This window comes from Protopterus annectens, chromosome 1.part2 (assembly GCF_019279795.1).
Source record: "Protopterus annectens isolate FY-2018-M chromosome 1.part2, PAN1.0, whole genome shotgun sequence".
Lineage (NCBI taxonomy): Eukaryota > Metazoa > Chordata > Ceratodontiformes > Protopteridae > Protopterus > Protopterus annectens.
The window spans coordinates 540,584,221-540,598,159 of NC_056727.1; the positions used below are offsets into that span (position 1 = coordinate 540,584,221).

General features: G+C 41.1%; 1 protein-coding gene across 1 annotated transcript in view; it reads right to left on the reverse strand.

Annotated features, from left to right (window-relative positions):
* LOC122792381 (zinc finger protein 99-like) overlaps positions 1-13,939 on the reverse strand; it is a 369,449-nt gene that overhangs the window by 28,008 nt on the left and 327,502 nt on the right. Inside the window, 1 exon segment of the mRNA XM_044060167.1 lies at positions 1,410-1,535. Within this exon segment, the coding sequence (XP_043916102.1) occupies positions 1,410-1,535 (126 nt within the window).

Below are 13,939 nucleotides of genomic sequence, written 5' to 3' on the forward strand. Positions count from 1 at the left end.
GAATGGATAAGGTTTTCATCTGTGTAAGCAGTGAATCTCTACATTAAAACAGGATATGGTGGATTATGCTTTTTACAATGTGAAAAGTAATTCATTGTGGCAAGGCAGGGTATAGTCCAGTTAGGGCTTTCACATATTTAAAGAAAAATTCGGCATGGCAAACTGGGGTATTGTGGGTTAAGCTTTCAAATGTTCAACAAGGACTTCAATGTAGTAAAGCAGGGAGTTACGTGTTAGGATTTCAGTTTTACATGTAAAAAAAAATAAATAAAAAATAAGAAAAGTGAGTCAGTGTAACAGAGACAGGGTATGGCGGACTACAATATATAGAATACTGGAATGGCCAGTATAAAACTGCGACCATTACAATGAACATGGAGCACTATAATTCCACAGCTGACTAGTGGAATTATGCTCTACAGGCTTAATTAAACAAGATATAATAGTTTTAATAAAACTACTGGCTAGCAGCTGTATACACATTGCTCCATACCCAAATCATTAGGATGAGATGCACTGTATACATGTTGAAGGTCATATAGATTGTCTCAGTAAGGTCCATCTAGTAACTGTACCAGTCTCCTTTACCTAACTAACATTTTGTTTGATGTGTACACATCTAAGTCGACCCTTCTACTTAGCAGCACGAGTGGAATGTGTTTTTTTCACAGATTCTCATAAATTCCATGAATAACTGAACAGTTTTTATTGAGATTAATCTAAAAACAATTCAGACATTGCACAGACACCTGTCAGTCAATGACTCAACAACATGAATGTTATCATTTTTATTGTGAATTCTTTTACATCTTTCCATTTTGTAATCAATCTCATTTTCATGGACTCACTGATTTTCTTGTATCAATGTCTATATCTTTAGATTAATTAATGTGCACATTCTACCTCTGACGCCTCATCCCATATCCAGATTGTTACCTGTGCCAAGCATAAAAATTACGTTTGTCACCTAGTAAAATATAACACCCAGAACAACGGAAAGTCAGAGACTTCAACTTATAATTGCTTACTATGCAAAATTCCATGGAAATCACTGTTTTACAACAGTAAGCAATCTTACAACTGCCTGCACAGTAAAAGAACATCAAGAGAAGAAAAAAACTGCATATGTTTTAGCATTAATGTCCTTGTGTATATAATCACTTCGACAGACTTCCACTTCAGTGGCACTGCTGTTGTAATATGTTTGTTTGTATAAAAAAGTTGCATATATATATATATATATATATATATATATATATATATATATATATATATATATGAGAGCATTTACCCTAGATTACCATTATATTTTCATACAGTCTTCCAGTCTGTGCTAGTTCTCAAAAAGTATTAATCAGTAGGAAACAAATTCATAAAAAAAAAATAGTATTAATGAGTTGTTGACTTACTGCTGAGTTTTTCTTCAAGAATATCCTTTTCTCCTGTGGCATTTTTCCCCACCACGTCTTCCTTTTGCAGTTCATCATAATCTGTGTTAAGCAGCAGTAACAATTTCTCTGGTGGTATTTTGTATCCTTTATATTAAAAAAATAGCATTAAATCTTATTAATCAGAATCCTAGAAAAAATAATCTACAGCCATATTCTTACATACACCTAATTTAAGAAAATCTTAAATTCCTAACATGGTTTCCATCCAGCTTTTGATATATAAATAGCACAGCAGCTGTACACTTCCTCTGTACTAACTGTAATACATGTGATCTAACTGGTGTAGTGTTTAAAGACCATTGGAGGGCCTCTGACCTAGGTCATCATAACTTATCTACAGCTCTGGAAACACAGCCATAGCACTGTTTAAAAGATACAGATTTGAAAAACGAATTGAATTCAGCTATAACAATGCATGCTCCCAAAGCCACAGCCTGTCCCGCTTGTGTTCCAAAGTGTTCTATTTTGAACCTCAGTCTTGCTCTCATTGTTCATAAACCCTCTTTTTGCTGATATCCCCAACTTAAGATGATCCTGTGTAGATTGCGTTTTTGCTTAGTGTCAGGAATACTGAAATGACCTCTAGAAATTTCTTCAGATTTAATTTATTCAGCTCTGCTACTGGTTCCATGACCACAGCGGTATAGTTAACCATAAAAAGACAAGCGATATAATAATTCTGACACTGCATTGCCTTCCAGACAGTAAACCATCACCCAGAAGATCTAAAGAATAACACAATCGGCTCAGTAAAAACTTGTAAATATGTAGGCATATACCACGATGAAAACATCTCCTTCACCCATCACATGAAAACTACAATCACAAAAGTCCTTAACTTCAAATTTATATAGGAATTTCCTAGATTATTTGCCCGCAATGCACAAAAGTCATAAAAATAATATAGAATTATAGTGCATACTGGCATTTATCAACTTTGGAAGCAGTCCCTTTACCAAATTACTCTCAAATATCCATTACAAACTATGCAATTTTGAAAATCATCCTAACCAGCATATCCCTCTACCGCTACCTACTGAATACTGCAAACATAATCCCCTTTACACAAAGGGCCAAATTATTGTTAGCAGCCATGCTTTGCAATATTACCAATGATCTTCTGTCTGATATTATGAAATAAACTCAAACATCCAACACAACAACACTAAGCACACTGACTCCAGTCAGATCAAAGTATTCCATTTGTTGTTCTGGTCTTTGGTGCAGGCTGGAGAAGTTGTTTGACCGCAACTGAGCTACAAAATATAAGTATTTTTTGATTATTTTAACAGATTACTGTTTTTATAATTTAATATATATAAAGCACTTTGTCTATTCAGAATCTTCAGAAATCTTTTTCTGTTTAAAAACTTTCATAGCTTGTTGTCTTAGGCTATTGTATAAACTGAAACATTTACTCTGTGTAATTATCTCTTGGCTAGTGGGGCTGGTTCTTTTGTGTTCTTGTAAAAAGTTGTTGTTCTGGTCTTTGGTGCAGGCTGGAGAAGTTGTTTGACCAACTGAGCTACAAAATATAAGTATTTTTGATTATTTTAACAGATTACTGTTTTTATAATTTAATATATATAAAGCACTTTGTCTATTCAGAATCTTCAGAAATCTTTTTCTGTTTAAAACTTTCTTAGCGTGTTGTCTTAGGCTATACTTGGTGGCTTTGCAGTTTACTGTGACACACCTCCCAGTCTAGTGTCATTAGCTCATTCTTCTTAATACAGAGAGAACATTTGATAAGGCCTTCTGTTCCTCCTTTTTACCTTTTCAAAAAGTAAAACAAAACTTTTTTCTTCTCTGAACCTTCTTGTGTTCTGACTGTCCTTCTCAAACATATTGGAAATATACAGTATATTTCAGAGCATTTGTTATAACTGTATTTGCTATAACTGATTTAAGTATTTTTTCTGGCTTTTTGAATATTTACTGCTTAGCGACTGCATCTTAGCCTGTTTATACAGCTCTGCATTCTATTTAAACTGTTTTTGTGTTGATTAACTGTTTTGCACTCTTAAAAGTTATTTGTTGCTTAATTTTACCTGTAGGCTAACACACTCAAGTGTGCTAGTAAAAGCATTTATAGCATTTACTGTCTGTTTTTTCCTTGTCTCTGTAAAAAAAAATCTCTTGTTTTCCCACCTTACTGAACTAGAGTAGTCCAGTTTCAGAGTTGCTGATCCCTGGGCTTTGTTTTTAGTTCCTGTTACTGATCCATTGCCTTATTAGGAAGGAGGGAAGTTTCTTTGCTTACCAGTGGGAGTGGGAAGCACTGAGCGCCTTTTGTCTGGTGAAGTTCAGCCAGAAACTAGTAGTCTATTGGTCGTTTTGGGCCAATTCCTAGCTCCTTTCAGCCCCTGCTATAAAACACGCTAAACACGTGTTTTCCAGCTTGTACCAACTCTGCACAGATCCTCGTGGTGGCCTGCAGAGTGATCCAAGCAGCAGAGAGCTAAAAGAGTGACTTTCTACCAGATATAAGTATTTTTGTGGCTTTCCCACTGTTATTAAGCTAGCGACTGCATTTAGCCTGTTTAACTGCTACTTTAAGTGATTTCTGCATTTTACACTGTTTATTGCACTATAAGTTACTAATTGTTGCAAATTGTTTATGTAGGCTACACACTAAAGTGCTAGCCGATTTACAGCATTTATAGCATTTACTGTCTGTTTTTTCCTTATCTCTGTAATAAAACAAAAAATCTCTTGTTTTCCCACTTTACTGAACTAGAGTAGTCCAGTTTCAGAGTTGCTGATCCCTGGGCTTTGTTTTTAGTTCCTGTTACTGATCCATTGCCTTATTAGGAAGGAGGGAAGTTTCTTTGCTTACCAGTGGGAGTGGGAAGCACTGTTTTGTCCGATTTGGTGAAGTTTCAGCCAGAAACTAGTAGTCCATTGGTCGCTTTGGGCCAATTCCTAGCTCCCTTCAGCCCCTGCTATAAAACACGCTAAACTGTACTGCTGATCTAACCAGCATATCCTATAACTGAAAAGTTCATCTCTACTTGATTCCCAAGTAGACTATTCTCTATCTGTAAAGCCTAGCACTTACTCCTACAGTACTTGCACCTTGATAAAGCACTCTTATTATAGATAGTACCCCACCAGCCCAAAACCCACTTCCCGAGTCCTTTGAAAGTTCTTTATCTACTACTTCTAGTATGTCGAGGGATCAGTTGCTAGTGTCCTCTCCAGCTCAACTGGTGAACCTGGGAATATTGAGGCAATGTTACAATTGCCTCATGTACACAGACAATCCTCTCCTTCTCCCACAAAACACAAATACATGCGAGAGATGCAACTATACGGCCAAACTGGAGGCTGAGCTCTCTCAACATAGGACTGGCAAGACCAGACAGGAGGAGAAGGCAACCACACACAATACATACCCAGTCACACATGGTACCATCACAACTTCAAATCATACACATACACAAAGACATACAGGCTCTGGTCAAAATTTTACCAAAACAGCAGAGGCCACCAAAGCAGACACCCAAACAACTACCACCTCACGACCCAACACATGCAACACATAGACCACACAGTCAGAGTGTCAAACAGTCACAGCCCTTAAGGCCAAACAAAATGCCAGACACACTTGTCATTGGTGATTCCATAGTCAGACACACTGACGCCCCGCTCACCAGACTGAGTAAGGAGAAGGTCACAGTAAGCTGCCTGTCGGGCGCTAGAATCCGCCACATAACGCAAGCACTCAGGTCTCTCAACAGCAGGTACAACTCAGTCATTGTCCACGCTGGTGTCAATGACCTGAGATGTACCTCCTTGGACTACATGAAAAGGGACGCCGAGGAGCTCTCTGATTATGTAGCCCAGGCAGGTATGACCCTGACCTTGAGCAGTATCCTACCTTCACCTAGAATGATGCCACAATACAGTGATAAGATGATCAGCTTTAATAATTGGCTTAAATTCTGGTGTCATTCAAAGGGGATCCAATGTCTGTCTGCCTGGGATGACATGCTGGACAAGCCACGCTGTCTCATGAGGGGCGGCTTGCACCTGTCACCCTGGGCTTCGGATATTGACAAAGGCTCTTGCCACCCCATAGTGCCTTTTTAGGCAAGGCTCAAATTCTAAACCTACCACCCTAGAACACCAAAAGGAAAAACTAAGGGTAATGCTGCTCAATGCCAGAAGTCTCAATCTCAAGATGCACTTTTCGAGGCCCTTCTCAATATGGAGAACATCGATGTCTGTGCTGTGACAGAAACCTGGTTCAAGGCTCCTGAGAGCACCCCAGCACTAACAGGTTTCACCTCATATCATCGTTCGGCCCCAAAATCCGGACAACACCAAGAAAGGAGGGTGTCCATATTCATAAAGGACACCCACACCTCAAGGTTGGTGGCAACGCACGATGCATCGGAGACCATCCAGGTGCAATTAACCATAGGCAAGACTGCTCTGCAATTTGTAGCATGTTACAGGCCACCCTCTCAAACTCAGGAACCTCACATGGCCTTCCTGAAAACATTGGAGGATAAATGTATCTCCAAACACCATCATACTAGGTGACTTCAACTACCCTAATATAGACTGGGAACACTACTCAAGCCCGAACACTCTAACCCAAAGATTCCTGGAGTTCATAAACTCAAATGCCATGGAACAACTAGTCACCATCCCCACAAGAGGTGAAAACATACTTGATCTCATCATCACGAACATGGGATCAAAATGTTCAACACCGAAGTATACCCCTCACTGGTGAGATCAGATCATAAACTAATCTCGCTGGAGGTCCTCATCCCGCCCCACCTGAAACAAAAAGACCACAGTGAAAAACTTCTCAAAAGCCGATTTCACACTTCTTAAAACTAGTGTGGTCTCCTTTAAGGCACCTGAGCCAGTGGTAAACATTACTCAAACCGCTGAATCACTTACAAATGCCTTCTACCAGCACCTACAGGACTGCATGGATCAGGCAATCCCAAACAAAACTAAGACTCTCTGTACCAAAGGCAAGCGTCCAGTCTGGTGGACCCCAGCCATAAACAAGCTCTACAACAAAAGGAGGAAGCTACTACAAGATAGAGCAAAATCCTTGAAAGGTAAGACACCTTTGAACATTATAAGTAAAAACTAAGAGCTCTCATAAAATCATCCAAGGCAAATTTTGAGAGAAAAATAAGGACTCTAAAGACAATCATAAGGCCTTCTTTAGCTATGTTAGAAACCTAGGAGGAAACTCCCAGATATGCTCAGAATTAGTTCAAAATGATGTGAAAATTACTGAACCTACACACATTGCTAACATACTGGCTGACAGGTTCAGTGCAAACTTCTCCCCCTCCCCAAAAGGAGAGATATCTATTCCAGAGGATTGTAGCCCCCAAACATCTCCAACGCCCAGGTGAGAACTGCCCTCACTAAGGCAAAAACACAGCATCCATGGGACGGATGGTGTCCCCGGCTGTGTGCTTCATGAACTCAACGAGGAATTAAACCCACAGTTAGGACAGCTGTTTAATCTTAGCCTCACCTCAGGATAAGGAGTGGCGCGCTGACTGTGGTCCCACTTCATAAGGGCGGTGCCTCCACAGACCCTGGAAATTACCGCCCATTAGCTTGACAAGCCTTATCTGCAAAGCCATGGAGAGGATCATAATGGAACTCATAAATAAAGACATAGGGAACTTGCAGACTTTGGATCCAACCCAGTTTGGCTTTGTCAAAGGCAGATCCTGCCTCTTAAACTTGGTTGACTTTTTCGAGACAGTCACCAAGGCCATTGATGAGGAAAGGCAGTCCATACAGCCTACCTCGACCTGGCAAAGGCCTTGACGCAATACCCCACTCAGGTATCATCGAAAAACTCATCAGCTTGAATGTAAACCCATACATCACAAGATGGGTTGCAAACTGGCTAGCGACAGAACCCACAGGGTCAGAGTTGCTGGAGCCATGTCAGACTCAAAGCCTGTCACAAGTGGTGTCCCACAGGGCTCAGTCCTGGGTCCACTCTTGTTCGGCATCTACTTTTCTGAAGTACAAGCAAACACAGGAGGGTTATGGCTGACAAAGTTTGCAGATGACTGCAAACTGGGCCATAGTCGAAAACACATCTGACACAGATATCCTCCAGAAGGGCCTCACAGAAACGGATAACTGGTGCCAGAGCCATGGCCTGAAGTTAAACGCCAAAAAATGCATAGTCATACCGGGAAAAACAAGGTTACCCCTAGCTACCATATAGGTGACAATCCACTGAGCACAGAAAAAGTCATCAGGGATCTGGGGACCCAAGTTGACAGTAGTCTTCGCTTGACACTCATGTTGCTAAAGTAGTTAGGAAAACCTTCTATATCGCCCACCTGATCATGAAGGGATTCACATCTAGATCAAGGGAGGTCATCGTCCCCTGTACTCATCACTCATTAGACCTATGATTGAGTACAATGCCCGTTCGAATGTATCTGACCAGACACCTGATGCAGCTTGAAAGGCCCCAAAAGTTCCTCACCAAAAGGATAAAGGGTCTCAAAATATGTCTTATGCTGCCCGACTGAAAGAACTCCAGCTTTATTCAGTCTCATACCGCTTGCTCAGAGGTGACCTGTGCCTGACATATAAGGCCATGTCAAACCCAGATTTGATGAATATGCTTCACCTCAAAAATCTAGATCCCTCAGAACCACAAGGGCGGAGACTTAAACCTTGACACGGTTATAAATAGAACGTGCTGGAGGGACAGATTCATCACCCAGAGACTCCCTATGCTGTGGAACAAAATCCCGGTACATGTGAGGCAGAGCACCTCGCTGGCCTTGTTCAAGAGGAATCTTGACCAATGGATGGGAGATCGCAGATATACCCCAGGGATTACTTCAGTGTCACTGCTTGACAGAGGCACAGAAAAATGATAGGCATAGTTTTTATTCAAACTAAAGGGGTGGCGAAAGCCACATAACTATGGGCTAGGCTTATAAATGCCCTTGGGCAGATAGCCTACTATGAACCTATGAACCTATGAACCTATAAAACAGCGTGCCTTTTTAAAATTCTACCTTACCATCACCATTTTTATCTCGTCAAGCATTCATATCCACCCATCTCTGGTCACATTAAAAAAAAAATCACTACTGAACCACCTTCAATCTGCCTCTAATTGCACCTGCTTCCTCCAAGCTCTTGATCTCAACTCTTACCTCTTTATTCTCTCAAGTAATATTCTTGTACTTCTTTTTTAATATTACTCCAGTGGTTCTAAGGGCATATTCAACCCTCCCACATCTCTGTAATTCAGTTTTTCATTTTCCCTACTTCTTCCAGTACTGTATTCAGAAAAGATGGCAGTCTGTGTAATTCATTGAGTCAGAATTTACTGTAAAATACCACCAAATGTAATGCTTTTGTCTAAATAATTCTATTTTAAATGTTTAAACAACAAACATTTTATTAAATTATCACTTATGACATAAGCAATCATATATGCATATAAATGAAACAAAAACATATTGACATATGTTTTGTTGTTGCAAATATTATACATCACTTATAATGTATTCAGTCATTGTCAATCAAATATTACATAGCTCATTCAAATCCTACCTTCTTTTAAATGTCATTCCTCCTCCAAAATGTTATTCTGGATGTATTGTTCACAAAATTCCCATTTTTTTCTAGGTAATTTCCTCCTACCCTTTTTTAAAGATCCCATTTCTAGTTGTTTTTCTCTCTGTTACTATATTCATTACTTCTAGTACAGTTAGTTTAAACTTTGATTAAATTTTTTTAGAAACTGATTTTTTTGGTATCTGCCATAATTAGACTCAGCAAGGCCTTTCTATGTTTAGGCAATTCCGATCATGTATTATAGCTCAAAAACAATTTCCTTAGTTATACCAATTTGCTCATCCAGTATTTGTAATAGAGTAGTCTGCATGGAATTTTTAAAGACTGCCAACTCATTACACACCCCAGAAATACGCTCTCATTTACCTCTTTCTTCCCCATCACATCTCCAACATTTGCAATCTACCCAAGGAAAAATTCTTTGGAGTAGACTTGGGGCATAAAAAATATCCATGTAAACACAAACCAAATCAAAGATCCTAAATCTTCTAGACTTGGTTTCATATCTGAAAGACATGCATACATCCCCCATTGTTTCGTTATGAATTGCTTACCCAATCTCTCTTCCCAATCCTTTCTAACCTCGTCTGATTTATTCGTATAGTTATCATGCAATATTTTATATGCTCTACTAATTATTCCTTTTTTAACAGCAGCTTCTTCTTTGGATTCTACTAAAAACTCTACCAGTGCTAGTCTTTCACTTAGAATCCCCCCAATTCTTTCTTTCTTTCTATTTTTTTTTTTTTTTGCTTATATTTTCATATCAAGCAATCTCTAGCCTGCAGTCCAAATACATTTTTGGCCTCTTCCCATTCTATTACCTTTCCCTAATTATTTGCTTCCAATACCTTGGTTCCTTTGCTAGTTTTCTCCAGTAAATTCCAGCCCCCTCTTGCCTATTGTCTACATCCCTAATTGAAGTCGTGCAGAATCTCCTTAAATAATACTATTTTTTCTTGTACCAATAACTGAAACATAATAAGATTTGAACAAACAGTAGCATGTCAACACAATGCACTGCTCATACCTATTTTATGTATAATCAATCTCATGCTTGTAGATGCATTTCTTAAAGCTCTCAGTTTCACACAAAAGGCATATCTTCATTCTTCTTGCAGCCAAACACTACAACGGTCACCCCCACTTGTAGCTTTCAAGTGCTTTCAATTACAATCACAATTTGGTCCTATTCTCATAGTCACCTAGCAAAAGGATCCCTAGGCACCTGTCTAGGCCCAATGCTAACTAGGAGGTCTGGGTGCCACTGATGATATGCGCTGTAATTTGTGCATCAGTGGCTGTAAGAAGCTAGAGAGTTGAAAGTAAAATCAAAAAGGATCACCACTTACAAAATCAATGCATAGGTTCATAGGTAGGTACTAGGCTATCGGCCCTGGGGCCTATATAAACCTAGCCAAAAAGGTTCCCTGGCTTTTGCCACCCAAGAAAATTATTTTCCAGTGCCCCTGTCAAGCAGTGCCATAGAAGTCATCCCCAGGGTGAATTTTCTATTTCCCATCCAGTCTTCAAGATTTTTCTTAAAGAGGGCCAATGAGGAGCTTTGCTTGACATGAATGGGTAGTTTGTTCCAGAGTATGGGAAGTCTCTGTGATAGGAATCTATTCCTCCAGCATGTTCTGTTTATTATGGTGACAAGGTTAAGGTCCCTGAAGCTTGTGGTTCGGAGAGATTGGGATTTCTTTAAGGGTAGCATGTCCAACAGTTCTAGGTTTGAAATAGCTTTGTACATTAGGCAGAGTTTGCCTCCGAGTAGGTGATATGCAACAGAGTAGAGCTGGAGTTTTTTTAGATGGTCTGTGTATGGCATCTGTTAAAGGTGGATAATCCTCTTAGTGAGGTATTTTTGTGGCCTTTCCAATTGTTGTAGGTGTCTTGTGAGATACATGCCAAACGGGGCATTGTACTCTAGAAAGGGTCTGATGACAGATGAGTAGAGAGGAACAATGACCTCCTTTTTTCTAGAAGAGAACCCTTTTGTGATGAGGTGTGCCACATAAAAGGATTTCCTGACTACTGTGGTGATGTGGTTATCAAAGGAGAGACTACTGTCCACCTGTGTCCCGAGGCCTCATCACACTTTCCGTGAGCTACCTATGTGCTAGTTCATGGTACCAAGTTTTTCCCAAAGGGCATGACAACGCACTTCTTGGCATTGACCTTGAGGCCATGACTTTGACACCAAGCATCTGTCTCTGTGAGGCCCTTTTGTAGAATATCTACATCATTAGGTAATTCAATTATGGCTCCCAGTTTACAGTCATCTGCGAACTTTGTAGCCAACGACCTTCTGTGTTGGCCTGCACCTCAGAAAAGTAGATGCTGAACAGGAGAGGACCCAGGATCGAACCCTGTGGTACTCTACTCGGCAGTGGTCTGAAGTCGGACTTGGAGTCGGCTACTTTTACTGTGTGGGTTCTGTCAGTGAGCCAGTTGGCCACCCATCTTGTGACATAGGGATTTATGCCCAGTTTAGTGAGTTTATCTATAATTCCAGAGTGGAGGATGGTATCAAAAGCCTTGGCGAGGTCAAGATAGGCTGTGTGCACTACCTTGCCTCCATCCACAGCTCTAGTGACTACTTCAAAGAAGTCAATCAGGTTTAGTAGGCATGATCTACCTTTTACAAACCCAAACTGAGTGGGGTCCAGGTTTGGAGGTTACCCAAGTCTGTTTATAAGCTCCAAGATGACACATTCCATGGCCTTGCAGACCAGGCTCATCAGGCTAATGGGGCGGTAGTTTCCATGGTCCATGGTGGCACCTCCTTTGTGGAGTGGGATAACCATTGCTGTGCACCATTCAGTAGGCAGAAAGCCTGAGGTGAGGCTATGATTGAATATGGTACTTAGGTGGGGTGCTAGTTCATTCTGTAGTTTGTGCAGTACGCAGCCTGGGATGATGGTCTGGTCCCATGGATGCTGTGTTCTTGGCTTCAGAGAGTGCAGTCTTTACTTGTTCATCCATGATTACAGGGGCTTTGCATTCTTCCAGTATTAAGATGAGTCCTTTGGAGGGTGAGAGGTGGGTGAAGTTAGCACTGAACCTATGTGCCAGGATGTTGGCAACATCGGTTGGTTCTGTATATTTAGTGCCATTGTGCTGTAGCTCAGAGCAGATATGAATATTGCCATTGAGATTCTTGACATAGCTGTAGAATGCTTTGTGGTTGTCTTTGGAATCAGTGGTGATTTTACTTTCATAACTGGCTTTGGAGGATTTTATGAGGGATCTCAGCTTCTTGCTAAGGCTGACTAGGGAGTTCCTCCAATCTTGGGATGTTACTCTTTTTTGCAACAGTTTCTTCCTTCTGTTGTAGAGTTTCTTTATGGCAGGGGACCACCAGATTGGCTTCCTTTTTTTGGAGGATAGCGTCTTGGTTCTGTTGGGGATGGCACAATCCTTGCACTCGTGTATGTGCTTATAGAGTGCATTAGTGTAAGATTCAGCAGTTGTACCTCTATTTTCCATCTACATGAGTGTTGTGAAGTTTGCCACTCAGATGGCTTTGGAGTAGTTTTTGACGGTGGTTTCCTTAATGGGTGGTGGGAATGGGATATGGATGTCTAGGTTGATTGGCTTGTGATCAGATCTGACCAGTGAGGAGTTGACCTCTGGCATTTAACACCAGTTACCCATATTGCTAATGACCAGGTCCAGGATATTGCTGCCCCTGGCAGAGGTGTAGACAAGCTGATCCAAGACGTTGGAATTTATGAGTTCCAGAAAACGTTGAGCGAATGACTTGGTACATGAGTAGTTTTCCCTGTTGATGGTGGGGTAGTTGAAATCACTGATAATTAAGGTATTTGGTTGTACCTTAACATTTTCCAGTATCTTAAGAAATGAAGAGTGGGAATCCCGAGGCATGGTGGGGGATCTGTAACAAGCTACAACCTGGACTGCAGTCTTGCCCAGTGTTAGCTGCACTTGGATAATTTCGGATGCATTATGTTGAGCAACTAGCCTGGAAGTGTGTATATCCTTAATGAATATGGACACGCCTCCGCCTTTAGTGTTTCGGTCCAGGTTAGGTGGCCGAAAGGTGTGGTATGAATTACAGCCTGGTAATGCAGGGGCGCTCTCTGGAGCCTTGAACCAGGTCTCTGTCACTGTACAGAGGTCGATGTTCTCCATTTTAAGGAGTGCCTCGAGTGAGTGCATTTTGAGGTTTAGATTTCTAACACTGAGTAGCATTACCCTCAGAGTTTGCTTGCTTGTAGCTGTTACAGTGATGAAATTAGCATTTGAACCTTGCCTAAAAAAGGTACTATAGGGGTGGCAAGAACCATAGCCAGTATCCGGAATCCCAGGGGCGACCGGTGCAGGCCATTTCTGGCAAAGCATCGTCGACCATGTCATCCCAGGCAGACAGATACTGGATCCCCTTAGAATGACACCTGAAGCTTAGCCAATTGCTGAAGTCAATTATTTTGTCCTTGTACTGTGGTATCATTCTGGGCGATGGCAGGATGCTACTCAGGCCTAGGGTCATACCTGCCTGGGCTACAAGATCTGAGAACTCCTCCATGACTCTTTTTATGTACTCCAGGGAGGTATGTCTCAGGTCATTCACACCAACACGGACAATAACAGAGTCATATTTGTACTTGTGGAGTGACCTGAGTGCGTGCATTATCTGGTGGATCCTGGCACCCAACAGGCAGTTGACAGTAACTTTCTCCTTGTTTAGCCTGGTGAGTGGGACATCAGTGTGCCTGACTACAGAGTCACCTATGAGTAGTGTGTTGGGTATGTTGTTTTGCCTTATGGGCTGAGGTTGAGTGGCACACTGAATTTGTGGGCTGTCATTTGGGTAGTGTTGGGGGTGGTGGTTGTCTGCGTTTCAGCTTGGG